General features: G+C 42.7%; 1 protein-coding gene across 2 annotated transcripts in view; it reads left to right on the top strand.

The window, feature by feature from the left end:
* Nucleotides 1–27,383, top strand: part of LOC123363539 (sodium channel protein type 5 subunit alpha-like) — a 94,681-nt gene that overhangs the window by 42,596 nt on the left and 24,702 nt on the right. The window contains exons 16-21 of one of the 2 annotated variants that reach the window (XM_045004640.1): nucleotides 2,142–2,582; nucleotides 4,847–4,984; nucleotides 7,435–7,558; nucleotides 20,059–20,213; nucleotides 22,893–23,066; nucleotides 23,593–23,715. In XM_045004640.1, coding sequence (XP_044860575.1) covers nucleotides 2,142–2,582; nucleotides 4,847–4,984; nucleotides 7,435–7,558; nucleotides 20,059–20,213; nucleotides 22,893–23,066; nucleotides 23,593–23,715 — 1,155 coding nt within the window. Of the gene's footprint in view, nucleotides 1–2,141; nucleotides 2,583–4,843; nucleotides 4,985–7,434; nucleotides 7,559–20,058; nucleotides 20,214–22,892; nucleotides 23,067–23,592; nucleotides 23,716–27,383 lie in introns of both variants that reach the window. The other variant, XM_045004641.1, reaches the window with a different exon arrangement.

Genomic DNA, 27,383 nt, shown 5'->3' with positions numbered 1-27,383 from the left:
TGTCTTTGTGCTTCCAAGCGAAGGGCATAAAGGGCAGGATGACCCCAAGCGCCACTCAGTTCCTTCTCACCACCCCTGACTCAGAGTCAGAACCCTGCAATATCTGAGTCTTTTCACTCACTGTGTGGCCGTATCATTCTTTGTAAATAGTTAGACATTACCTTAATGATTAGAGATGAGATCTGTCCTAGGGTCTCACCCCCACTTTGAGCTTTTGGGTTCAAAGATGGGGACCCGCATGTATTCTTCCCCCACCCTAACCCTTAGGGTAGGTTTCCTTCGCTGCCACCAGTCAGGTTAAAGTGTCTGACACACTGCCTGTCCCCCAAGCTTCCCCTGGGGAACCCAGATTCAAACCCCTTGAATCTCTACACACAGGGAAGCAGCCCACTTCCCCCCTCTCTCTCTCCTAGCCACTTTGGAGAGATATACACCGAGTCAAATCCTTGACTCAACACAAAGAGGGACTCACTTCCCCCCTCCCCTTCCCTAGTCCTGGAAAGAGATACCTGATTCAAACTGCTTGAATTAAACCCAGGAGGACTGTCTCTTCCCCCCTCCCCTTCCCCTGAATTTCCACAGAAGAAGGAATTAACCAAGTCCAAAGAAAAGAAAAGAATTTATTAAGAGAACAAAAAGAAAATACAGAATCTCTATGAGCCCAAGCTGGACACTCATAGGGTCTAACCTTATCAATCTCTGGAGAGAATTCCCCCTCCCCCTTTCTCAGTAAAAGCAATATCAGCAAACAGGAATAAAGCATTTCCTTTAGCAAACACACAATTGCAAATGTAGAAAACAACTTAAAAGACTAATTCGCCTTTCTAATTAATACTCACTATTAATTAGTAGAAACTACTCCAGGAGAACTTGGAGACATGACTGTCCTCTCTTAGATCCAAAAAGAGCTCCTGAGACAAACAAAGAAAACACAGACAAAAGCTTCCCTCCACAGAGATTTGAAATTATCTCGTCTCTGATTGGTCCTCTGGTCAGGTGGTCACCAGGTACTACATGTTAACCCTTTACAGGTAAAAAGGGACCTTAACCCTGATCTGTTTATTTATGACAAGATCAGAATAGTGTTTCCATTTTTTCCTCTCCCACCTTCCCTGCTACAACAGTCTTATAACATTAGAATTCTGTATTGGCGAAGGAATTGCGGGGCAGTTGGGGTCGCCCCACACTTTATGCCTTGAGTGCAAAGGGCATGTGCACACCATCCGTGGAATGTATATAGACAGCTCATCTCAAAGAACCACAGTTACTTTAAGGTAAGTATCCATTTCATCCCTTTTTTATCTTAAAATGAATATAGAAATAGGTTTTCCTCCCAATATTCTGTCCCCCTCCTCTGGAAAACCCTGGAGAAAAAAACATGATTCTATAACTGCTGATTCAACCTCCTCCAGCACTATATTTGGAGCAATATATTCAACATCTAACTGGATATACATTTTATAGTGCCACCTGCAATCAAATTGACTCTGCCTAAGGGGAGTAAGTGCTAGAATATTCTTCATTACAATGCTACAAAGTTGATAGACACACTGAGCCTGATTCTGATCTCATATCCATGCAAATCAGAAGCAGCTCCACTCAGGTCCGGTGTAATTACACCTAGGTAAAACTGTTATGAGACTAGTATCAGACCTTCATTATCCTGTAGTAGGCCCAGACTGTTCCCTTACCCTAAAATCCAGGCTGATAGCTCTATTGCACAAATCTCTCCAACACTGTTTTAACAATCTTGTCCTATTAAAGGAACAGCACCCCCGTAATTAGTGTATCTGTAATTTTATGTAATTGTCTCCTCCTTGTGGGATTGATGGTGTACTGTGATACACCAATTTTTTTATTTAATCTTTTTTGTGTTTCAGTTAAATTGTGTGATTTTTATACATATCCCTGTATGGGCAATATGCTACACAAAATCTACTTTATTTTCATTTGAGGATCATGGAAACATATACATTTGTGAGAGACAAATATGCTGCATGAAAAATAATTTGCTAAACAATCATTTCATTTTGTCTTTTTAAGATTGGTGCATTAAGAACAAATTGTTTTGAAACTGGCTAATCTTCAAGCCATTATTTACATTTCAAAATTATATTGCCATGAATTTCTTTTTATTTCAGGTTCTCAACCTGTTCATTGCACTACTTCTGAACTCATTCAGTGCTGATAACCTCCAAGCACCCGAAGATGATGGAGAGATGAACAATCTTAAGATTGCATTTGCTCGGATCCACAGGGGACTTCAGCTGGTGAAACACACAACGTGGAATTACTGTTGTGAACAGTGCCAACATCCAAAGAAAGCTGCCAAAAAGAAAAAAACATTGGCTGCCAACAACGCATGTGTGGAGGCTGGAAAAGGGAAAATTTGTAAAGAAAATCACAGTAACAATGGGACGGAGAAAAATGGGGACAAATGCTCAGTTAGCATTCTTGAAAATTTTATCACCAACCCCAACATGTTTGTCTGTGTCCCTATTGCTGAGGCAGATTCTGATAGTGGGGATTATGAAGAAGATGATAAGCCAACCACATTCTCAGAAACTGAGTACAGTAGACAGGTAAGACGCATATACAGGGAGAATATGTTTGATACTAATGGGGTTTTTAATTTAGCAGACAAAGGTAAAGCATGATCCAGCTGCAGGAAGTTTATTTATTTAAGTTTATTTCCAACTGGAAATGAGGTTTAGATTTTTTAAAGTTAGGGTGATCAACCATTAGAAGAATTTACCAAAGATTGGGTAAATTCTCCATCACTTGGAGTCTTTAAATCAAGATTGGATGTCTTTGTGAAATACAGATCACAAGGTGTTGGGCTTGATGCAGGAAGTACTGGGTGAAATTCTACGGCCTGAGTTATAGATGAATTTATACAAGCTGATCACATTGGTTCATTCTGACCTTGAAATCTATGTTTGGTATCAGTAATCAGGCAGAGAGGAAATAGTGTCAAGGGCTCAAGCTGTGAACTTGTAACAAGGAGACCTCTCTTTCTCTTCTGCCATCTCAGCAAAAAGATGGATGGGTTAAGAATGGAATGGCTCTTTCAAAGTTATATTTATTATATTATAGTGCATAAAACACATTTTTAAGTTTGTCTGAATTTTTGCAGTTCCCCTTTAACTATGGAGTTGTGATCCATAGGGATGTCTGGATGCCAACTGGCAGAGGGCATAGGTGGCTCATAGAGTTTTTACAGGGATCCCTTGGGTCAGTTATATGCGTAATGATTCACTAAATGGTGGCATGTGATGTTTCTAGACATCATAATCACTGGAAAAAGTGTGCACTGATAATATTTAAGAAGTTATGTGTCTATACTTAAAATTAAGTTCTCAAGGCAGGTAACCCAGTGGTGGTATATCTCAGGAATGTTTCTTTCATACAGCAAGTAATGACATTTATCTCTCTGTCTGATCATGTGTGTATTGGGCATTGTATGTCTCACAATGGGTACCTGTTTGTATACTGAGTCAAATGCTAATGAAGAGATTGCAAAATCTTCAAAAGAGAAAATGTACAGGGAAAAATAAACAGTAGCGGGGAATCCTGTTCAGGAGTAAAAAACAATGGATGGTGGGATGCAATTGGAGGTGCAGAGGTATACCCTGCATCTTTCCCCTCGGAGGCAATCTGACAGCAAGACTGGTCTCATGAACAGATCACAGCCATTTCTGGTGGTAAAATGCTGGAAGGATTGTGGGTAGGCATTGTTCTATACGGTATGAAAGTAACTAGTTCAGTAAGTCTAGGTTCTAGAACACGTGTAATGATTTTCTTTTATATGTAACCATGTGTTTCTAATACTTCAGCTTGCTATCACTTCAAGCTCTATACTTTGTTGAATAAACTTTTACTTGTTTTCACTATGAATGTATCTAAGTGCTGAGTGTTAAACGGAGTTGTGATCTGAGGTATAACTGGTGAATCTTCTGTGTAATGCATCTTTGGGAGCTGTAAATCTGTGAATACAGCAAGTGTACAGTGGAGCAGGGCTGGACACTCCAGGGAGATACTGGAAGGGTTTGGGAGTTGGAGGGTGCCTATTGCTAAACCAGAGAGAGAGTGTGGGGCTTGCATAGGTGTAGAGGGCAGTGCTTGGGTTGCCCGTGGGCAGTGGAGTTGGTGAGCTGACCCACAGCAGGGACTGACAAGGCTTTCTCTTGCTAAGGGCATGTGGTAGTGAAGTGCCTCAGAATCCTGGGTTCCTATGAGAACGTCACAGAAGTCATGACTGACTATGAATCTAAAATCTCCCCTTCAGGTCCTGAGTTCTTCACTTGGCTCTGATGCAAAGATTCCCATTGATTTCAGTGGGCTTTGGATCAGGCCTTAATTTATTTTAGGTAACCAAGGCAAACTTTTCCCACTTTCAGAGCGGTAGCTGTGTTAGTCTGGATCTGTAAAAAGTGGCAAAGAGTCCTGTGGCACCTTGTAGACTAACAGATGTATTGGAGCATGAGATTTCGTAGGTGAATACCCACTTCATATTCACCCATGAAAGCTTATGCTGTTAGTCTTATCTGTTAGTCTACAAGATGCCACAGGACTCTTTATCGCTTTTTCCCACTTTGTATCTCTCTGTAAAGATCAAGATTATAAGTGAGCAGTTCAGGGTGCTTTCTGTTCCATTTGCAGTGTTCTACTTTAAAATTAAGTGTGCCATCCCTCTGCCACAAAAAATAAAAGAGAAAATAAAATAAACCCATCTTAGTTTATCTTCAGCATCCGAAGAAGTGGGCTGTAGCCCATGAAAGCTTATGCTCAAATAAATTTGTTAGTCTCTAAGGTGCCACAAGTACTCCTGTTCTTTCTTCAGCAGGAAAACCACCTGAGACAGAGGGGAGAGCAATGTAAAAGCCCAGGAGTTTGGAGTAAAGGATCTGAGGTTTTTTCTGAAGACTTAAGTGAGTTTAACGTATGTAAACAAAGGGATGAATCATCACAAGGACAAGAGGAGGTAACACCATGTTCTTACCTAACATGAGATCACCAATCTCTGTATGTTCTGTTTCAGTTTTTTGGAATCTAATAAAGATAATGACTCTAAAATAATGTTGTACAATAAATTTTATCTTTATTATTCTATTTTGTGTTTAAAGAACAAGAACTCTTTCTTTAAGTATTGGGATGCCCTCAGATATCTTAGCCATGTAGGTGTTCATCATAGTTCCATTTTTGATTAATACTTGCATTATAACATGACTGATAAATGTACGCGGCTCAGTTATATTTAGCTTGAAGTATTCTGTCTCATTGGTTAAGGGTGGAATAGTTGGATCTCTATGAATGGAAGTGGCAAAATGCTGTATTTATAAATATTAATTAAAAACTTTATTAGGAAGAGAAGCTGGGTTCTGAGTTGCCTTTGATTCAGAAACATTACCTATAAAATTAACATTGTCTATTTGACATCTGAATTACCAAAAATGTTTTGTCCCAGAAAATGGTTTCAGGGACCATTCTGGTGTGTCCAGTCTTTTTTCTGTATAATTTCAAAACACATTAAATGAATTTTGTATATGTAATCTTAAAAACAATTTTCCAAGCTGAATATCTAAGGGTTATACTCCTCTAGTCAGGGAGTGGACACATACAATTTTGTCTATATGTCCAATCAAAACAGCTCAGATTTCAAATACAGAATATTTTAAATGAATTGCTCACAAAAAGTAAAAAATAAAATCCCATGATTATTTACACAAGTCTTTGGAGAATAATTTTGAATAAGGAACATATTCAAGAAAATCACAAATTGTTCATCAGCAATTTGGAAACAGAAAAAGTGGCAGAATTCACTGAATAAATAATTTGTTATGAATTATTCACACATCTCTAGTGGTGTGAAGCATGAAATATGCTGGAATACAAGGAAGTCTATGCCGGTGGAGAATACATTATGTTTCATGTGATTACATGTTCTAATTCGTGTAAATTATCAAGGGCATTTTATGGTACTTTCATTCTGAACCGAAATTTGTAGAGTTCTACCAAATAGGACTCTGAATAAACTATATTTTCATTTCCCTGTCTGTCTCTCTCTCTCGCTCACTTTTTCCCCAGGTGAGGCACTCTGGTTTTAATTGTTTTCAGCTCTAACTAGTGAAATGTTTTAAAGCCTGTCTGCGTTTGAGAACTATATGCACTTAATTCAAGAAAAGTTGGAATCATTCTCATATGCAAGTTTTATTACAGTGATTAATCTAGTATCTTTAAATCTAGCTTTGGCTTTAAATTGATGTGGAGATATTTCAGGAGAGAAAGTCCATTCCACTGGAATGTTGCCAACTTAGCTATTTTGTCACTAGATTTAGTGACTTTTTGGTTTTCCTAGCAAGAAAATAAGTGTCAAAGTGGCCAGTGACAACTCTAGTGACTTTCTCTGCCAATTACAGTGATATTCAGAGAAAGAAGTCACCAATATGTATAGTTACAAAATCATTCACAAGCAGCTCAATAGTGTTAATAAAATCCATTCTATGCTCTTCTTACTCCATTCTGTTGTATACCAAGTCAATGTCATTACATCTCAACTGATCATGTCCTCAGAAGGAATCACATTCCAGGGCTTCATGGGGTGAGATCACTATAATCTGCAGGTGAGGAAAAGAAGTTTGTGGAGGCTAATTAAATATTTTGCTAAAGCCTGGCACACTTTGGAGAGAGCAGCACATTAGCCAGGGCTTGTTTTTACCCAAATGTGTTCTTTCTCACCATTCCATAGTAGGTAGCACACGCTGTGATGCAGCGGAAGATGGCTAACGAAGTGGGCTGGGCAGGCGAGGCAGGTTAGCCAGTGAAGGGAGCCGCATGGATGCCAGGTGGGGTGGGATGAGACAGGGCCGCGTGCCCCAATGGGGCGGGGAGGGGGGCACTGTGCCTCCAGGGATGAAGCCCTTACTACAGGATCAAAGATGGAGCTAGCTTGACTTTGTTTCCGCTTTACTTCTTCCCCTGGCTTGGCCTGGGGTTACCTGTCCAGCTGTTTTCAGAAATTAAACCCTGGAAACGGGGAAGGGGTCCGGCTAGCAGATTTTTGTTTTTAAATCTACTTTCTTGGCTCCCTGCAGTGCCAAGCTCAGGTCAGGTGAATACCCTCTTCCCCATGGTTCGGGGCTCTCCCTTTCACTAACCTGTTGGCTCAAATCCAGGCTGGCAAGAAAGGCAAAGCTCAGCTGAAATTAACCAACTCAAGCCAGCCTGGGCTGCAGTGTACAGAGCACCCTTCCCAATGAGCCGAGGGCTGCAGTTTCCTTCCCAACCAGCAGAGAGCACCCTCCTGATGATGACAGTGTACTGTTGTAGTTGCTTCTGGTATGCAACAGAATGTAGAAAGAAGAGCATTCAGTTTATTTTAAAGCACAGTGACTACTTTAAACAAAAAATGATACATTGTCTTCTCTTGCATAGCACCTGGATGACATCAGCTGTTCTGAAGGCAGCACAGTGGATCTGACAAATCCTGAGGAGCTTCTGAAACAGATCCCTGAACTGGCTGAAGACTTAAAAGAACCTGATAACTGTTTTCCAGAAGGTAAGGATCTGCTAATTTCACTATGACTAGGAAGTGAGACAAACAATCCAAAGTAGCCTGTTCTCCTAGTTAATGTTGGCACTTTGTCTACGTGCGAGTATTTAGTAATAACATAATTACTGAGTAGTTGCATAGAACTTTTCATCCATAGATCTCTGTAATAGTCAAACACACATGAAACAGGTGGAGAGAACTTGTTAGTATTCAGCTGAATTTCTGTAGGATGGTAAGTCCAGAAATGCAATTTAAATTGCTGCACAGCTTTACAAGTTTACTTCATGCCAATTTTTGTACTCAATGCTTATTTTAATTTTCACAGCTGTCTCCTTCTAGTCAAAACTAAGAATACTGTGGTTTTCACCAGAGAAAAAATTAAATTCATTAACATGTCATCCAAACGCCTACTTCATATCAGTTATTTCTCAGAGCAAACAGTAGTCTCCCTGAACTGTCTGTAATAGAAGTAACAGGGTAAAACATGTCATCAGGGTCAATTCACAGTTAGATTAATTTCCACCTGGGTTATGATTCCTTATGATTATAAAAGACCAATGTTCCTGGAGAACGAACTGATTTTAGAAAGCTGGACAGTATTCAGATTCCTTTCCCACAATGCTACTCCCATCAGCTGACATGCTCTTTCCTCCTACCAGCTGGCTCACAAGACACAAAGGGTCCTCCTTTCTGCCCCTCCACCAGCCGTTAGCTGTTTCAGTTTGAGTCTAGTGTTCAACCGGCCACACTTCTTATACGTTTTCCCTTTCTCTCTTGTACCCATCCACCTTGTGAGGTCAGTTATCTGTGGCAGCTCTGCATCTGCCATCCAGCTTCTTCCTTCACTTACAAACCCTGCCTGACTGCCTCTTCCTCTCTGTTCCTCACTGCCCCAGCTATCTCTCTCCTGATTCTGTCCTGCTCCCCATTCCTGCTACCTCTCTCATTATAACAACCCTCTAGATTCCCACAGCCCCTCCTTACCATAATCTCTCCTGCCATCTACTTCTCCACACTTTTCCTTACCTTCACTGTTCAGGGCCCTTTCTATCATTCCACCCAGCCTCTCCCCCTGCAACCCATCTATATTTCTTTACCAGTTACTTCTGATTACCCGACTCTTCCATTTCTGAGTTTTGACCAAAAATTCAGAATGAGGCAGGTTCATTGTATCTGCTAGTACTAAATTACTGTGGCTTTTAACAAAGACTCCATAAACTAGCCCTGAAGTAGATACAAGTGAAGCAGATAACCATTATGGTGTCATGCTTGTATTTTAGTCTTTAAATTAATATATTAATTGTAATATAGTTGAAATAGCTGTAATGGAGACACTGGCTGCAGAATGTGCAAGGGAGATGAGGTTGTGTGTGAAAGATCCATGATATATGAGGGTTGAAGAAACTGTTGAAGGGAAAATTTTACACTGGAATAACTGAAAACAAGAAAGAGAATACAATATTTAGACAAAGTCAATAGTTTGATGTGTTAGTCTGATATATGTGGAAATGTTCCTACTCCCCAATGCTGCTTTAAATGGGAATTGATGTGTCCTGTTTGGCTATGAATTGCAAATGTATGTACAGATCTTTGACCTGGTCAGGTCCCTTTATGTCGATCTCTAACAGAGAAGCTGGGGATTTCTCCAGATTAGAGGAACCCTGTCTCCTGCAGCAGTGACATAGCCAGCTCTGCACCACCTCATGCTGCCCCCATCACCTGGCATAAGTATCAGGGGTAGGAGGAATGCTCTGCACTCCAGTAATCTCCAGCCAGCAGAACAGCTCCTTGGAGGACATTGCTGGTGGCATAGATTAAAGCAACCTGCAGATTAGAACAAATTAGAAAGCTCTCTAATTTACATCAAGGTAGAACTGGCCCTGACTACCACCAGGATAGCTACCTTTTTTTGTTCATCTCCGGTCCTGTGCTGAGAGTAACTTGGCTGGACCTAAGGATCTGGTTTTCAAGCTGAAATTGATTAGATACAGGGGATACAGCTTCTGTTGAATTAGTTCATGCTATAAATATCATTGCTAAATTCCAGTGGAATTACATAAATCCACAGCAATCCATCATCAATAATGTTATTACAAGGAATTCCTAAGGAATTGATATAGTAGACATGAAATCTTACTTGGAATATTAATTTCAATGCCACAGGATATGAGATCACATGGATTAAAAACTTGTTGAAGGATCATAAGCAGTTAACTGATCAACTTAATAGCTAGTAAATTCCACACACAAAAATCCAATGAATATTTTGATTATTCATTATTGATTTGTATTCTGGTCATGCCAACAATATGCTAGATACTATGGACATGCAAGGCAGATGTAGATCTTGCATTGCAAAGGTTACCATCTAAGACCCTAAGCACTTATGAATGAGTTTAATTTGATGCAGGGTAGTAGCTCTCTTGAAACCTGCTTACCTTCTTACAGTTAAGCATGTATGAAGGTGTTTGCAGGATTGGGGCCAAAGCAGCACAACAAGGTTGTCAGGAAGAGGGCTAGAGTCAAACTAAGAACTGTTTTACTTATCTATTTTATACACGCTATTGTTTCATTTTGTAGCAATTATCCTAGAATCATCATAGAATCATCAAACCACAGAATATCAGGGTTGGAAGGGACCTCAGGACGTCATCTAGTCCAACCCCCTGCTCAAAGCAGGACCAATCCCCAACTAAATCGTCCCAACCAGGGCTTTGTCAAGCCTGACCTTAAAAACCTCTAAGGAAGGAGATTCCACCACCTCCCTAGGTAACCCATTCCAGTGCTTCGCCACCCTACTAGTGAAAAAGTTTTTCCTAATATCCAACCTAAATCTCCCCCACTGCAACTTGAGACCATTACTCCTTGTTCTGTCATCTGCTACCACTGAGAATAGTCTAGATCCAACCTCTTTAGAACCCCCTTTCAGATAGTTGAAAGCAGCTATCAAATCCCCCCTCATTCTTCTCTTCTGCACACTAATTTCGCCCGTTCCCTCAGCCTCTCCTCATAAATCATGTGCTCAAGCCCTCTAATCATTTTTGTTGTCCTCTGCTGGACTCTTTCCAATTTTTCCACATCCTTCTTATAGTGTGGGGCCCAAAACTGGACACAATACTCCAGAAGAGGCCTCACCAGTGCTGAATAGAGGGGAATGATTACATCCCTCAATCTTCTGGCAATGTTCCTACTTATACAGCCCAAAATTCTGTTAGCCTTCTTGGCAACAAGGGCACACTGTTGACTTATGTCCAGCTTCTCATCCACTATAACCTCTAGATCCTTTTCTGCAGAATTGCTGCCTAGCTACTCGGTCCCTAGTCTGTAGCAGTGCATAGGATTCTTCTGTCCTAATTGCAGGACTCTGCACTCATCCTTGTTGAACCTCATCAGATTTCTTTTGGCCCAATCCTTTAATTTGTCTAGGTCCCTCTACATCCTATCCCCTACCCTCCAGCATATCTACCACTCCTCCCAGTTTAGTATCATCTGCAAACTTGCTGAGAGTGTACGCCATCCTCCAGATCAATAATGAAGATATTTAACAAAACCAGCCCCAGGACCGACCCTTGGCACCCCACTTGATACTGGCTGCCAATTAGACATGGAGCCATTGATCACTACACATTGAGCTCGATGATCTAGACAGCTTTCTATCCACCTTATAGTCCATTCATCCAGCCCATACTACTTTAACTTGCTGGCAAGAATACTGTGGGAGACCATAGCAAAAGCTTTGCTAAAGTCAAGGGATAACATGTCCACTGTTTCCCCTCATCCACAGAGCCAGTTATCTCCTCATAGAAGGCAATTAGATTAGTCAGGCATGACTTGCCCTTGGTGAATCCATGGTGACTGTTCCTGATCACTTTCCTCTCCTCTAAGTGCTTCAGAATTGATTCCTTGTGAACCTGCTCCATGATTTTTCCAGGGACTGAGGTGAGGCTGGCTGGCCTGTAGAAGATCAGTTTAATGACAGGAATGTTTGTTGAAATAATGACCTTTAAGTGAATATTAGAAAATGTTGGCAGAAATAAAACATTGAACTCATAAATGTAAGTAATTATACCAGATACAGCGAATGTTTGAAATACTTGCAGCCTCCTACTGCAAGACAAACCCAAGAAAAAAACCAACAGGACTCCACGGGCCATCACATACAGTCCCCAGCTCAAACCCCTCCAACGCATCATCAGGGATCTACAACCCATCCTGGACAATGATCCCACACTTTCACAGGCCTTGGGTGGCAGGCCAGTCCTCGCCCACAGACAACCTGCCAACCTGAAGCATATTCTCACCAGCAACTGCACACCGCACCATAGTAACTCTAGCTCAGGAACCAACCCATGCAACAAACCTCGATGCCAACTCTGCCCACATAATTACACCAGCAACACCATCACAGGACCTAACCAGATCAGCCACACCATCACCGGTTCATTCACCTGCACGTCCACCAATGTAATATACGCCATCATATGCCAGCAATGCCCCTCTGCTATGTACATCGGCCAAACTGGACAGTCTCTAAGGAAAAGGATAAATGGACACAAATCAGACATTAGGAATGGCAATATACAAAAACCTGTAGGAGAACACTTCAACCTCCCTGGCCACACAATAGCAGATCTTAAGGTGGCCATCCTACAGCAAAAAAACTTTAGGACCAGACTTCAAAGAGAAACTGCTGAGCTCCAGTTCATCTGCAAATTTAACACCATCAGCTCAGGACTAAACAAAGATTGTGAATGGCTTGCCAATTACAGAACCAGTTTCTCCTCCCTTGGTTTTCACACCTCAACTGCTGGAACAGGGCCTCATCCTCCCTGATTGATCTAACCTCGTTATCTCTAGCTTGCTTCTTGCTTGCTTATATATACACCTGCCCCTGGAAATTTCCACTGCTTGCATCCGAAGAAGTGGGTATTCACCCACGCAAGCTCATGCTGCAAAAGTCTGTTAGTCTATAAGGTGCCACAGGATTCTTTGCTACGTCTACAGAACCAGACTAACACGGCTACCCCTCTGATACTTGAAATACTTGCATTCATTTAACCAGGGCCTTATGAAGCCAATACAGTTTGAATTTTGAATAATGAATACTCACAACAGCCTGATCACAAACAATCTGTAGACCAATAATTATTGCTCTTAAGTGATTCAGCTAGTAGTTTTGAATAGCAAATACATTTACGAAAACTGGAAGCTGCTTGTGGACAATTCATAAATGGGGGATATTGAAGAGATCAGCTTTGGGTCTGGTGCTATTTAACACCTTCACTAAAGATTTTGAAATGAGGAAAAACACCATGTTAATTAAATTTGTATGTGTCACTAAACTGGGAAGTGTTGCAAACACCAGTGCTGACAAAGAAATAATAAAAAGGAGATTTAAAACACAGGGGCAAGTAATACAATGAAATTCATCTTAGAAAATACAAGCTGAGATATTTGGGCAAAAATAATCCAAAATAAAGATAACTTTGGAAGCAGTCATTTCAAAAGAGAATAAAGTAAGGTATTGGACAAAAAATTGCATATAACTTGTAATGCAATGTGAGTGTGATCCAAAACCTTTAAAGCCAGTAGAAAGACTCCAATTGTTTTCAGTGGGCTTTGTCTAAGACCCTGTATCAAGCACAGTGTGTAATGCACTTCTGGACTATATATGAGCTGTAACTTGTTATAGATCAGGGAAAGTAATGGTCCCTTTCTTTATGATGAGACTATTCTTAGAACACTGCTTTCATTTGTTGTTGACAAACTGGACAGAATTCAGAGGAGAAAACCAAACATGGTTAAAGGTCTGTAGGGATGAGTTTATGAGACAAGATTTTAAAGAATGTTTATTAATACATTGAAATAACGTGGTGGTATGTATTTTGCTATTTACACAACAAAAATAATAAGAAGAAACTGCACTGGCAGTTCAGTCCCAAATAACCACATTTATTAAATATTTATAAATGTGTAAGATCTAGCTACACATATCCCTGCTCTGCTTAGTCCTGGTGGCTCCTCAAAACATAAAACACAGTGAATACCACTACAGGACTCTCAAACTATTTAAAAGTATACTACCCTCTTCCTATGCACTAGATGTAGATATGTGGTAATCATCTGAAAGTATTTGAAGTTTGTAAACAATAAGGAAGCAAAGGACTTCCTTAAGGCTATACACAGATATCCATGACATGCACACCAAGGACTTTGTAATTATTATATAACATGCATATATAAACACAAAACTATGTTAAAATAACAATATTAAAGTTTCAAAGTGAAGCACTCAAAAGTTAGGACATGCCAGAGCTAAAGTTATCTGTGCAACCTTAACTTGGCCTCTTTCTGTATATGCATTATGATACATTCTTTAATTGCATGATCACATACTATTTTTTCTATAACTCCCCTGCCTCCTTCAGTGCACAGAATGGATGATTCTCGCTTGATAAGCAGCTATTCAATATTTTGTTTTCTCTTTGTTGATCAATATGTGGTCCCATGCCTTATATATTGTACACTATTCAAAATCTCATAGACTCATAGACTTTAAGGTCAGAAGGGACCATTATGATCATCTAGTCTGACCTCCTGCACAATGCAGGCCACAGAATCTCATCCACCCACTCATGTAACAAACCCCTAACCTATATCTGAGTTACTGAAGTCCTCAAATCGTGGTTTAAAGACTTCACAGTGCAGAGAATCCTTCAGCAAGTGACCCGTGCCCCATGTTGCAGAGGAAGATGAAAAACCTCCAGGGCCTCTGCCAATCTGCCCTGGAGGAAAATTCCTTCCTGACCCCAAATATGGCGATCAGTTAAACCCTGAGCATGTGGGCAAGACTCACCAGCCAGCACCTAGGAAAGAATTCTCTGTAGTAACTCAGATCTGACCCCATCTAACATCACATCACAGATCATTGGGCATATTTACCTGCTAATAATCAAAGATCAATTGACAAATTAATTGCCAAAATTAGGTTATCCCATCATAGTATCCCCTCCATAAATTTATCAAGCTTAATTCTGAAGCCAGATATGTCTTTTGTCCCCACTACTCCCCTTGGAAGGCTGTTGCAGAACTTCACTCCTCTAATGGTTAGAAACCTTTGTCTAATTTCAAGTCTAAACTTCCTAGCGTCCAGTTTATATCCGTTTGTTCTTGTGTCCACATTGGTACTAAGCTTAAATAATTCCTCTCCCTCCCTGATATTTATCCCTCTGATATATTTATAAAGAGCAATCATATCTCCCCTCAGCCTTCTTTTAATTAGGCTAAACAAGCCAAGCTCTTTGAGTATCCTTTCATAAGACAGGTTTTTCCATTCCTCAAATCATCCTAGTAGCCCTTCTCTGTACTTGTTCCAGTTTGAATTCATCCTTCTTAAACATGGGAGACCAGAACTGCACACAATATTCCAGATGAGGTGTCACCAGTGCCTTGTATAATGGTACTAACACCTCCTTATCTTTACTGGAAATACCTCGCCTGATGCATCCTAAAACCGCATTAGCTTTTTTAATGGCCATATCACATTGGCGACTCATAGTCATTCTGTGATCAACCAATACTCCGAGGTCCTTCTCCTCCTCTGTTACTTCCAACTGATGCGTCCCCAATTTATAACCAAAATTCTTGTTATTAATCCCTAAATGCATGACCTTGCACTTTTCACTATTAAATTTAGAAATTTACTCCAGTTTACAAGGTCATCCAGATCTTCCTGTATGATATCCCGGTCCTTCTCTGTGTGAGCAATACCTCCCAGCTTTGTGTCATCCGCAAACTTTATTAACACATTCCCACTTTTTGTGCCAAGGTCAGTAATAAAAAGATTAAATAAGATTGGTCCCAAAACCGATCCCTGAGGAATTCCGCTAGTAACCTCCTTCCAGCCTGACATTTCACCTTTCAGTATGACCCATTGTAGTCTCCCCTTTAACCAGTTCCTTATCCACCTTTCAGTTTTCATATTGATCCCCATCTTTTCCAATTTCACTAATAAGTCCCCACGTGGAACTGTATCAAATGCCTTACTGAAATCGAGGTAAATTAGATCCACTGCATTTCCTTTGTCTAAAAAAATCTGTTACTGTCTCAAAGAAGGAGATCAGGTTGGTTTGGCACAATCTATCTTTTGTAAAGCCATGTTGTATTTTGTCCCAATTATCATTGACCTCAATGTCCTTAACTACTTTCTCCTTCAAAAATTTTTCCAAGACCTTGCATACTACAGATGTCAAACTTACAGGTCTATAGTTACTCGGATCACCTTTTTTCCCTTTCTTAAAAATAGGAACTATAGTAGCAATTCTCCAGTCATAGGGTACAACCCCTGAGTTTACTGATTCATTAAAAATTCTTGCTAATGGGCTTGCAATTTCACGTACCAGTTCCTTTAATATTCTTGGATGAAGATTATCTTGACCCTCCGATTTTGTCCCATTAAGCTGTTCGAGTTTGGCTTCTACCTTGGATGTAGTAATATGTACCTCCATATCCTCATTCCCATTTGTCACCCTACCATTATCTCTAAGCTCCTCATTAGCCTTATTAAAAACTGAGGCAAAGTATTTGTTTAGATATTGGGCCATGCCTAGATTATCCTTAACCTCTACTCCATCCTCAGTGTTTAGCCGTCCCACTTCTTTCTTTGTTTTCTTCTTATTTATATGGCTATAGAACCTTTTACTATTAGTTTTAATTCCCTTTGCAAGGTCCAACTCTACATGGCTTTTGGCCTTTCTCACTTTATCCCTACATATCCTGACCTCAATAAGGTAGCTTTCCTTGCTAATCCCTCCCATCTTCCACTCCTTGTAGGCTTTCTGCTTTTTCTTAATCACCTCTCTGAGATGCTTGCTATCCAGCTTGGTCTACAACTCCTGCCTATGATTTTTTCCCCTTTCTTGGGATGAAGGCTTCTGATAGTTTCTGCAACTTTGGCTTGAAGTATTTCCAGGCCTCCTCCACCTTTAGATCCACAAGTTCTTCAGTCCAATTCACTTCCCTAAATAATTTCCTTAATTCTTTAAAGTTAGCCCTTTTGAAATCAAGACCCTAGTCCCAGATCTATTTTTGTTTATCCTTCCATCTAGTTTGAACTGAATTAGCTCATGATCACTCGAACCAAGGTTATCCCCTACAACTATTTCTTCTATGAGGTCCTCACTACTCACCAAAACCAAATCTAAAATGGCATCCCCTCTTGTTAGTTCTTCAACTACTTGGTGAAGAAATCCATCAGCTATCACATCCAGAAAAATCTGAGCCCTATTATTATTACTAACATTTGTCCTCCAGTCTATATCTGGGAAGTTTTAAAGTCTCCCATGATCACACAATTCCCATTAGTGTTTACTTCATTAAAAACATTAAAGAAGTCTCTATCCATATCCAAATCAGATCCTGGTGGTCTATAGCACACCCCAAGCACTATCTCAGGGGAGGCTCTAGTAGCTTTCTTTCCCAATGTGATTTTTGCCCAGATAGGCTCTCTCATCCATTCCATCACTTCTTATTTCTTTACAGTTAACCTCATCATTGATATACAATGCTACTCCACCACCTTTGCCTTTATTTCTGTCTTTTCTAAACAACACATAGCCTTCAATACCTGTACTCCAGTCATGACTACTATTTCACCATGTTTCTGTTATCCCTATAATATCTGGTTTCACTTCCTGCACCAGTATCTCTAGTTCCTCCATTTTGTTACCTAGGCTCCTCGCATTAGTGTACAAAATGAAGACAGCATTATTAAATTCCTCATGGGCGTTTCTCTGTTGCTTATCACTATAGTACATGAGTGCTTCACAAACAGTAGTTAATGTGTCCCCACAACACCTCTCTATGGTGAGGGGATGGTATTTTCCCCATTTTACAGATGGGAAACTGAGACTCAGGGAGATTAAGTTAAAAAATATCCACGAATTTTGGGTGCCCAATTTGAAACACCTAAGACCTGATTTTTCAGAGTATTTCACATTATATAGCACTTCCTATGATCAAAGCACAGATCACATTAATTTCAGTTACTGACTGTGTGTGCTCAGCACTTCTGCTCATGAGACCCCCTCAAGGTCTTTAATTAGGCACCCAGAGAATGAGGAGCATATATTTAGTGACCTCCTGTGAAAAGTTTAAGTGGCTTGACTAGCACCACATAAGAAGTCAGTGGCAGAGACAGAGGTATAGTCGAATTCCCAAGGCATGGTTCATCTGCCTTAACCATGAGGCCATCCTTTCTCTTCTTGCAGTCCACTGCCTCATGCATTATACAACATTTGGCTTTTGGAATAAATGAGGCAAGGATCCTATAGATTACACTTTTCTTCATTACCACAACCCTTATTCATTCCCAGAGCAGGTCCATCCTTATGCACAGAATGAGACCGGGGTCCAGTGGGGAAAAAAAAGTATGTGATCGTGTAATTAATGACTGTATCATAGTCCATATGCACAAAGGGCCAAATTAAGGTTACACAGGCTTGTGACAGACACCCAGCAAGGAAAATTTCCACCCAAATGGTTAAAGTTTGGCAAAGTTATAAGGGAACTGAAAATGCGGTTTTATAATGGGAAGTGTCAGGCAACCTTAGTCATAGGCAGTTCTACCTGCCCCAGCTATAATTAAATAAGTACTAAAAAGTTTATGAGTGTGTAGTGGGGCAGCTGCCCCACTCCTGCAGAATAGGGGTTAAAAGCAGCCAAGCTAGGCTGATTGGGGAAGCAGCCACAGATTTGGCTAGCTCAATCAGGCCACAGCTGACCTGGATGAAAGGGCTGTGGGCAGGGCAGGCTCTGGCATTTTGCCGCCCCAAGCAAAAAAAAAAAAAAAAAAAACCAAGAAAAAACCAAACCTGCAGGGTGGCTGGAGCGGTGAAAAAAAAAACCCAAAACCTGCAGGGTGGCTAGAGCAGCAGAGGTATCCCAGGCAGTGGAGTGCGCGCCCCTGCAAGCGGGGGGGGGGAGGGGAGGAGGGAGGGAGCGCGGGGGAGAGAGAGAAGGGGAGCAGCCAGGGCTTCCTTCAGGCAGAGTGCTTACCAGTCAGCCCCTCCCGCTGTGCTGCCTGCTGGGAGGGCTCTGCGCCGCTCCGGTCGGCGGGGAGGGAAGGACACGGGCTGCCGGGCTTGCTCGGACCTGGCACTGGCTGGGGCAGACGGAGCGCTCAGCCAGCTCCCAGCAGGGCGCTCCCCTCCTCCGCACCACCGCCCCCTACAGGGTGGCCAGAGCAGTGAACAACAACAAAAAAAAAGGTGGCCGTGCCGCCCTAGGATTGGATGGAATGCTGCCCCTTAGAATCTGCTGCCCCAAGCACTAGCTTGCTCTTCTGGTGCCTGGAGCCAGCCCTGGCTGTGGGACCAGGAGACAGGGGCATCTCACTCTAGCCCGGGAGTGGGAAGGGCTGGCTACCTGGGAGTAAGATACCTGAGGCGGAGCAGTGCTGGGGAAGGGCATAGGGTGCTGGGGAGCTCTAGCCTGGTAAACCCCCAGGCTTCAGGCCTTGTTGAAGGCCTATGAAAGTACTGGGGCTGCAGAGGGGCAGCCTGATGATAGACAAAGGCAGCAGGTCCTACCCCCTTGCTGATGATGAGTGGCCATTACAGACTGTAGTCTGCCCCAGGGAAAGGGGGTTGGATGATGACTGGCAGTAGCCACTGAGGCAAGGTGGGTTTAGAGGGTTGGGGGTTACCCAGGGAGGGGAGACCCAGAGTGGGGGTACTTCTGGGGCAGAATCCTGAGGAAAGGGGCACCGGGGTCTGGGAGGGACATGGGTGGGGCCCAGTCTTTAGAGAGTGCTCTGGGCTGGACAAGAGCTAATTCCCAGGATGACCCAAAGGAGGTGCCGCACTGGTGAGTCCTTGCCGCTACAGAGTGATGTGCTGAGATTGAAAGGAAACTTTTCCTGATATTCAACCTACATTTTCCTAAATTGTAAGATCAACTAGACACTTGACTATTCATACACATTATGTAGTAGAAACCCAGTCAGTTTGTACATTTGAACATAGAATGGATAAATGACTAGAAATGACAAGGTGGAGAACAATCCTGCAGTCCCAAGGGGGATGGACTAGATGACTCTACAGATTATCTTCATCTCTAATTTCTAAGATACAATGACTCCTTGTGCTTGTTGTGCTGCTCTTCCATCTCTCAATGCTAGCCATGGCATTGAGAGAGCTGGTAAATCTCCAATGCCATGAGGTCCATCCTGTTGTTTTGCCTTTGTTCTGTAAACCCAGCCATCAGCATTCCGAGCGCACCCCCAGTGTTCTTACCAATTTCCAGTGAGCTGGAAGATAGCTCACTAATGGGTGCAAGATATTCCTAATCACTTAAAAATAATTTTGTAGTTTGCTTTCAAATAATAAAGAACTGAGAAAGAGGAAACAGGAGACAGACAAGTTTTTGAGGGACTAAAGACTTTCCCCTGAACCCAGAAATTTCCATGGCTGCCCTGGGTACTCATGTAACATGTGTCCCTCTTTCAGGCTGTGTTCGACATTTCCCTTGCTGTGTGGTGAATAACACAAAGTTTCCAGGCAAAACATGGTGGAACCTGAGGAAAACCTGCTACAAAGTTGTTGAACATAGCTGGTTTGAAAGCTTTATCATATTCATGATCCTGCTGAGCAGCGGTGCCCTGGTAAATGTTTACTTAATCTCATCTCAGGTTGAATTATAATTGTATGCAGAGGTGTTACATAGCTTTAATTTAATATCCAAGATATGACTTTTTTGCTTAGGGCAGAAAGGTGTATTTTCAGACTGGTTGATAGAAGTTTCAGACTGGTTGGGAGATGGAAAAAATATTTAGCATAGGGGTAACTTCTTTTTTATAATGACTGTAAAGTACTGTAAGTCATACGACAGATGATTTCCATTCAGCTTGTCTATTGGTTTTGCTGTGGCTTTTCTGTGGCAGCTATTTCAAATGCATAGATTATCATTTTTAGGTGCTTCATTAAAATCAAACATAAGAGCATAAGAGCAGCCATAGTGGGTCAGACTAAAGGTCCATCTAGCCCAGTATCCTGTCTTCTGACAGTGGCCAATGCCAGGTGCCCCAGAGGGAATGAACAGAACAGGTAATCAACAAGTGATCCATCCCCTGTCGCCCATTCTCAGCTTCTGGCAAATGAAGGCTAGGGACACCATCCCTGTCCATCTTAGCTAATAGCTGTTGATGGATCTATCCTCCATGAACTTATCTAGTTCTTTTTTTAACCCTGTTATTGTCTTGGCCTTCACAACATCCTCTGGCAAGGAGTTCCACAGGTTGACTGTGCATTGTGTGAAGAAATACGAACGGGGGATGAATCACTTGATGATTACCTGTTCTGTTCATTCCCTCGGGGCACCTGGCATTGGCCACTGTGGGAAGACAGGATACTGGGCTATTTGAAACTTAGGTCTGACCCAGTATGGCCATTCTTATGTTCCAAGTGGGTCCAAAAGGGTTAACACTGCTCCTGGAACAATGCAGGATGTGTGTGTGTGTGTCCCCTTGCTGTCTGTGGAGGAATGAATACAGTCATTAAAAAAACTGGCCCAAACTGACCCAAATCAACAGAGGATCCAGCAAGACACAAAGATGCCCCAGTGACTGAACAATCATATCTAACAGAAGGAAACCCCAGGAGGCTGGACTTGTGAGCTGAGCTGGAGAATGATGTGTCAGGTGACTGGTAGAAGGGGGCTTTTTGGAGGGACTCAGGAGCTCAGATCTGCAGGACAGAGGGGAGAGAGCCAGAGATGGAGTCCATCACAACCTGGCTGGCTCATCAAGGCTTGGCCAGGATGGACTATGGCTTAACTTCTTTCTACCTCTCTGTGTTCAGATAAGGATTTTCAGATTCTGTAGCCAGGTGACTAATAAATGGTTACCTTGTTTTGAAAAGGCTACCTGTGTCACTGTAAATACTCACTGAAAGCATTGTGTCCTGAAGGGGCACAGTACAAGCCTCCCACAGGACTCTGGTTTGGCTGGATTCACTGCCGGGATCAATGGAGAGAAACACGGGATGCTGGTGCCAAAGACCCAGTCTTAGAGACCATGGGCCTGTCTCTGTGGAACTGTGTAGGTTCTTGGGGCCTGGCACACAAAAGGCACTCCCAGGAAACTGGTGACAGGCTGTGGGGGGGGAGCGGGGGATAGACCTGACTCTGTGACAGTCTCTATCACCAACATAAGTTGGTCCAATAAAAGATATTACCTCATTCATCTTATGTCTCTAATATCCTGAGGCCAACATGGCTACAACAACACTGCAGAATTTTGTGCTTATCTGGAAATATATTCTTTCCCTAGAATCCACCAAAAATAAAATTCCTTGGGACAGAAGTGATGTGCATATGTGTGTGGGCAAGTGTAATCTACAAGTTGGTAAATTGGTGCAAGTCTGAATGAGTTTAGTGTGAGTCGAAGTTTGTGTAACTTACATATTGAGGGGCCTTAAGTAGGTTTAACTAACTTAGTTTCCCTCTAGGATTACATTTTCTTAGAGTCACCTTGGAATTTGACTCTTTGTTTCACAGATTGTATCCAGGAAATTTCTAGGCTTGTAATGAAACTCTGTGATAGTCATCTAGGTCTGTAGTTGACTGAGTCTATAGGGTTGTCTTCACTATGAGTTACATCAGTGTTGCTGTGACTGATGCAGCGGCCATCAATTTTGCTGGTCTGATGAAGACGTGATAAATTGATGCAGGAGCACTCTCCTGTCGATTTCAGTACTACACCTCCCCAAAAGGCTGAAGCTATATTGATGGGAGAGCATCTCCCATCGATATAGCGCGGTGTACACAATACTGTAAATTGATCTAAGCTATGTTGATTCAAATTACATTTCTTACATAACTTAACTGGCATAATTTGAGAATGCTGAGGGGATCCCTTCTCTCCTCCATTCACCCTCCCCATCTTATGCTTCTCACCTCCATCCCTGAATGATGCAGTGAAAATATGAATAAACATGAACAATAGGACATTTGCTGTTCTGGAGCAAAAAATGTCTAAACAAAGCATTTTGGCATTTTCTCAAATCAGACTTTTTCTGGATTCCATTCTGTGAAACAAGAAAACTTTTCCAAAACCATGGAAAACAAATTCTGTATTTTCAGCCAGCTGTAATGATCACCTTCATTGGGACTATTCAAATGTGTAAAGTTAAGCTGATTTGTAACTGTTTGCAGGATGAGCCTCCAAGTTTCATGTGGTTTGGGGTTTCATAATGAAAAGTGCATACCTCTCTCATCTCAGCACATTCAATATAATCCCACTCTACAGAGATTCAGTGGAATATTTTAATGTTTATTATTCCAGGCATTTGAAGATATTAATCTTCAAAAAAGAAAAAACATTAAAACCATGCTGGAATTTCTTGATAAAGTCTTCACTTATATCTTTGTCTTCGAAATGTTTCTGAAATGGCTGGCTTATGGCTTCAGGAAGTACTTCACCAATGCCTGGTGTTGGCTTGATTTCCTAATTGTAAATGTAAGTATTGCATTTGAACAATTCTGTGAACTGGATACAGCAACAAAATGTTCACTCTTCTTTTTTGGATGTACCTTGAAGGGGAACTGATTTTCAGAAAGTGCTGAGTACCTATCATCTGAAAATCAGGACTCTTCAAGTTGTCTGAATTTGGGCAATGAAAATCATTAGTCTGTTTAAAATTTTGGACCCAAAATTCCTCCATATTTAATAATCTCAGGTTGCATTAATAACTCAGATAAATACATTTGTTTTGTTAAAATGTATTGGGTGAAATCTTGGTACCATGAAAGAGAATGGGTATTTTACTATTAACTTCAATGGGACCAAGATTTCACCCATTATTTTTTAATTGTCAGTGTCCATTTAAGATGCATTTCTACTTGTGCTATACAGGGTATTTATTCACACTTCCATTGGTAAGATTTTTTTGTTTTAAGCAAGAGTTAAAACAAAAGAAGAGGAGGAGGAATATATAGTAAGATTTCACTAATATTTTGGACTTTTACTTTGTGTCTTCATTCAGGTCTCTTTAGTAACCCTCATAGCTAACTCACTTGGAAGTTCCGAAATGGAAGCCATGAAATCCCTTAGGACTCTCCGAGCTTTGAGACCATTAAGAGCATTGTCACGGTTTGAAGGGATGAGGGTAAGAGTAAATAAAGCAACCATCTAGTGTGAATATCAAGGATGTAAAGTGACAATATTTTATATGGTTTTGTTTTCATTATGTTGCACAGCACCATAGTTAAGGTTACATTTAAGAATTCAGTTTTAACAGGAGCTTTAACTACCTATTTTGTAAAAGTCTTATTGAAATGGCACCAAATGAAATGAGTACAATTTAAATTTTTTGTGGTGGATTGGTGAAAAATGGGTTGATACAGAGAATAATAAAAGTTTTAAAATCATCCCTTTTGACAATTTTTCACTCTATTCTCTCACTTTTTGTACTCCTTTTAACAGGAACTCTACTACAATCTGGGACTTTTCTTTTGCCTACATCGTTGTTCCTCATGTGCTGATCATTAAAATACCAGTTGTACATTAGAAATGTTTGTCAATAGAGCATTTTATAACTTTTTAACCATATTGGAAAATTTAAGCACACTTATCTATGTTTTAAACTTGGGTAGCTCAGTCTTTTGTAAAGATTTTTTTTGTCAGTTAGCTTTAAAGTAGGTCTTTTGTTACTGTTTTAGTTTTAACATTTAGTTAGGTATTGGTACTGGGTGATAAGCAGCTATGTTGGCTCCTAAATCTCCCAGTTTCAAAACATGCCATTCATACTCTACCAGCCACATGAAAAGTGTTTTTACTGTCTAGATAAGTGGTATATTCCTAGTAAATGTGCAATCTGCTGTTCTTTCAGCCAGTGGTTTCAAATTACCTGGGATATTAAACTCAGGATGTATCTCCTGGGCAGATCCAGGAGTCCTGATTCTGATCCTGGTCATTCAGACCGGTTTGTCTCTAGTATTCCCTCAACAAGAAGTGCTCCTGTGGTTGTTAGAAGATCTTTGGCTGTGCTCCTGTGTTTGTTAGATCTTTGGCTGAAAAGAGCCACAGATTCTTCTTCGAGTGCTTGCTCATATTGATTCCAATTAGGTGTGCACGCGCCGCGTGCACGTTCATCGGAAGATTTTTACCATAGTTACACTCGGTGGGTCGGCTGGGCGCCCCCTGGAGTGGCGCAGCTATGGCGCCGGATATATACCCCTGCCGACCCATCCGCCCCTCAGTTCCTTCTTACCGCCCGTGTCAGTCATTGGAACAGTGGAGTGCGGCTTCGCTGACCTCCACCTCCCTAGCTATTCGCTCGTTTTTTCATAGTTATTGTGTATATAGTTCAATATTTTATATTTCTAGTTGAGTTTTATTAGTTTTAGTAGTAGTTAGTGTACATAGTTAAGAGGGATCGGGGCTTAGCCCCTTCCCCTCACCCGGTACCAGGGCCCATGCCCAGTTCGCTGGGCTTTAAACCGTGCTCGACCTGTCATAGGCCGATGCCCACAGGAGATCCTCACAACTCCTGTCTCAGGTGCTTGGGCGAATCCCACCTCGCAGACAAGTGCCGCATTTGCAAGGCGTTCAAACCCCGGATGAAAAAGGAGCGAGACATTCGCCTCAAGCAGCTCCTGATGGAGGCAGCTCTCACTCCTCCATCTTCAGCACCGGCCACGGCACCGGGGACGAGTGCCTCTTCCGCACCGGAGCGCACTGGCACCGTGAAGGCTCCTCGACATCAGCCATCACCAGCCCAAACTCCTGCCCGGCACCATTCACTCTCCCCACGTGTCAAGAAGCGCAAGGCTCCTGCGGCCCCCACACCTGCGATGCAGTCGGAGCGTGCATCGAAGTCGGACCGCCCGGCACCGTCAACTGCTGCGGCACTGACACCTGCTGCACCGTTGATTCTGGTCTCGCAAGAGCCATCGAGTCCGGTGCCCATCAGCTCCCCGGCACGCGCCGCGGTTGAGCTTATCGTGCCCTGTTATCTGATAATCACAGCAGAGCCACCCAAAGAGCCCACAGCCTGGACCATGGACCACAACAGTGGCCCTTTTGGATGCCTTGGGCATATCACCAGGCCGAAGGTGAACCTGTTGTGACATCGCGTTCCGTTGCTTCAGAACACCGCGTGCCAGAAGCAACAGTCAGCAGGCCTCCCCCAGCTGGTACGGAGGAAGCTACAGCCCCTGCACCAGACATCCAGGCTCCCCCAGCTCCCGATGTCCCCCAGGACCAGGAGCCTCTTCAGGACCCACTCGTCCCAGGATTTTCTTCCTCCTCTTCCCCAGACGAGGCGGTAGCGGGGACATCATCATCGGGACCACCTCCCTTTGACGTCAGGTCACATCAGGACCTCCTCCGGCGGGTCGCCCAGAATATCAACTTGCCAGTAGAGGAGGTCCCAGAGGTGGAGGACCCGGTGATAGATATATTATCGTCGGAGACACCCACCCGAGTGGCCCTACCCTTCATTCGTTCGATCTAGGCTAGGGCAGATACTATCTGGCAATCTCCGGCGTCCATCCCGCCGACAGCCAGAGGGGTCGAACGCAAGTACATGGTGCCCTCCAAGGGGTATGAGTACTTATATGTACACCCCCCTCCCTGTTCATTAGTTGTACAGTCCGTTAATGAACGGGAACGCCACAGCCAACAGGCCGCTGCCCCAAAATCAAAGGAGGCCAGACGAATGGATCTGTTGGGATGAAAGATCTATTCCATGGGAGGCCTCCAACTCAGGGTAGCGAACCAGCAGGCCCTGCTGAGCAGGTATAATTACAATACCTGGGAGTCAGTAGGGAAGTTTTCAGAACTGCTTCCACAGGACTCCCGACAAGAATTTTCAGCATTGTTGGAGGAAGGCAAGAAGGTAGCGCGAACCTCGCTGCAGGCCTCGCTAGACGCCACCGATTTGGCAGCTAGGACAGTTGCCTCTGGCATCGCCATGCGACGTATTTCGTGGCTTCAGGTGTTAGGCCTGCCACCTGAACTTCAGTACACGATCCAAGACCTACCATTTGATGGCCAGGGCCTATTTTCACAAAAGACAGACCCCAGGCTACAGTCTGAAAGACAATCGCGTAATCATGTGTTCGCTTGGGAATGCATATGCCACAGACTCAAAGAAGGTCCTTCCGCTCCCAACCTCAGTGCCCTTACCCCCTGCCTAGGCCAAGGCAGGACTTTGCCAGACGACGAGGTCATACTAACCGCAGACGCCAGTCTGGACCTCAAGGGGGTAACAATACTGGTTCCACCAAGCCATCTTCGGGACCCAAATCAAACTTTTGAGGGTGCGCCCGAGAGCAGTGTACCAATTGCCTCCCCGGATCCCTTTCATTTCTACAACCGCCTTTCCTCCTTCCTCCCTGCGTGGCCCCAACTAACCTCAGATCGTTGGGTCCTTCACACGGTGGAGTCTGGATACCACCTGCAGTTTATTTCAACCCCTCCCTCCCAACCCCCCTCCTCGTCCCTCTTCAGGGACCCCTCTCACGAGCAACTCCTCTTACAAGAGGTACTCAGGCTCCGTGCGATTGGAGCTATAGAGGAGGTACCGGAGCAATCAAGGGGCAAGGGGTTTTATTCCCGATATTTCCTAATCCCCAAGGCAAAAGGTGGCCTTTGGCCTATCCTGGACCTGCGAGGACTGAACAAGTTCATGAAAAAGTTCAAGTTCCACATGGTATCCCTGGGGACTATCATCCCTTCCCTGGATCCAGGAGATTGGTACGCCGCTCTCGATATGAAGGACGCGTATTTCCACATTGCAGTTTACCCTCCACACAGACTTTCAGTTCACAG

The sequence above is a fragment of the Mauremys mutica genome, chromosome 2 (assembly GCF_020497125.1).
Source record: "Mauremys mutica isolate MM-2020 ecotype Southern chromosome 2, ASM2049712v1, whole genome shotgun sequence".
Lineage (NCBI taxonomy): Eukaryota > Metazoa > Chordata > Testudines > Geoemydidae > Mauremys > Mauremys mutica.
The sequence above is the reverse complement of the archived record's forward strand: the minus strand, read 5'-3'. Positions and strand labels throughout refer to the sequence as shown.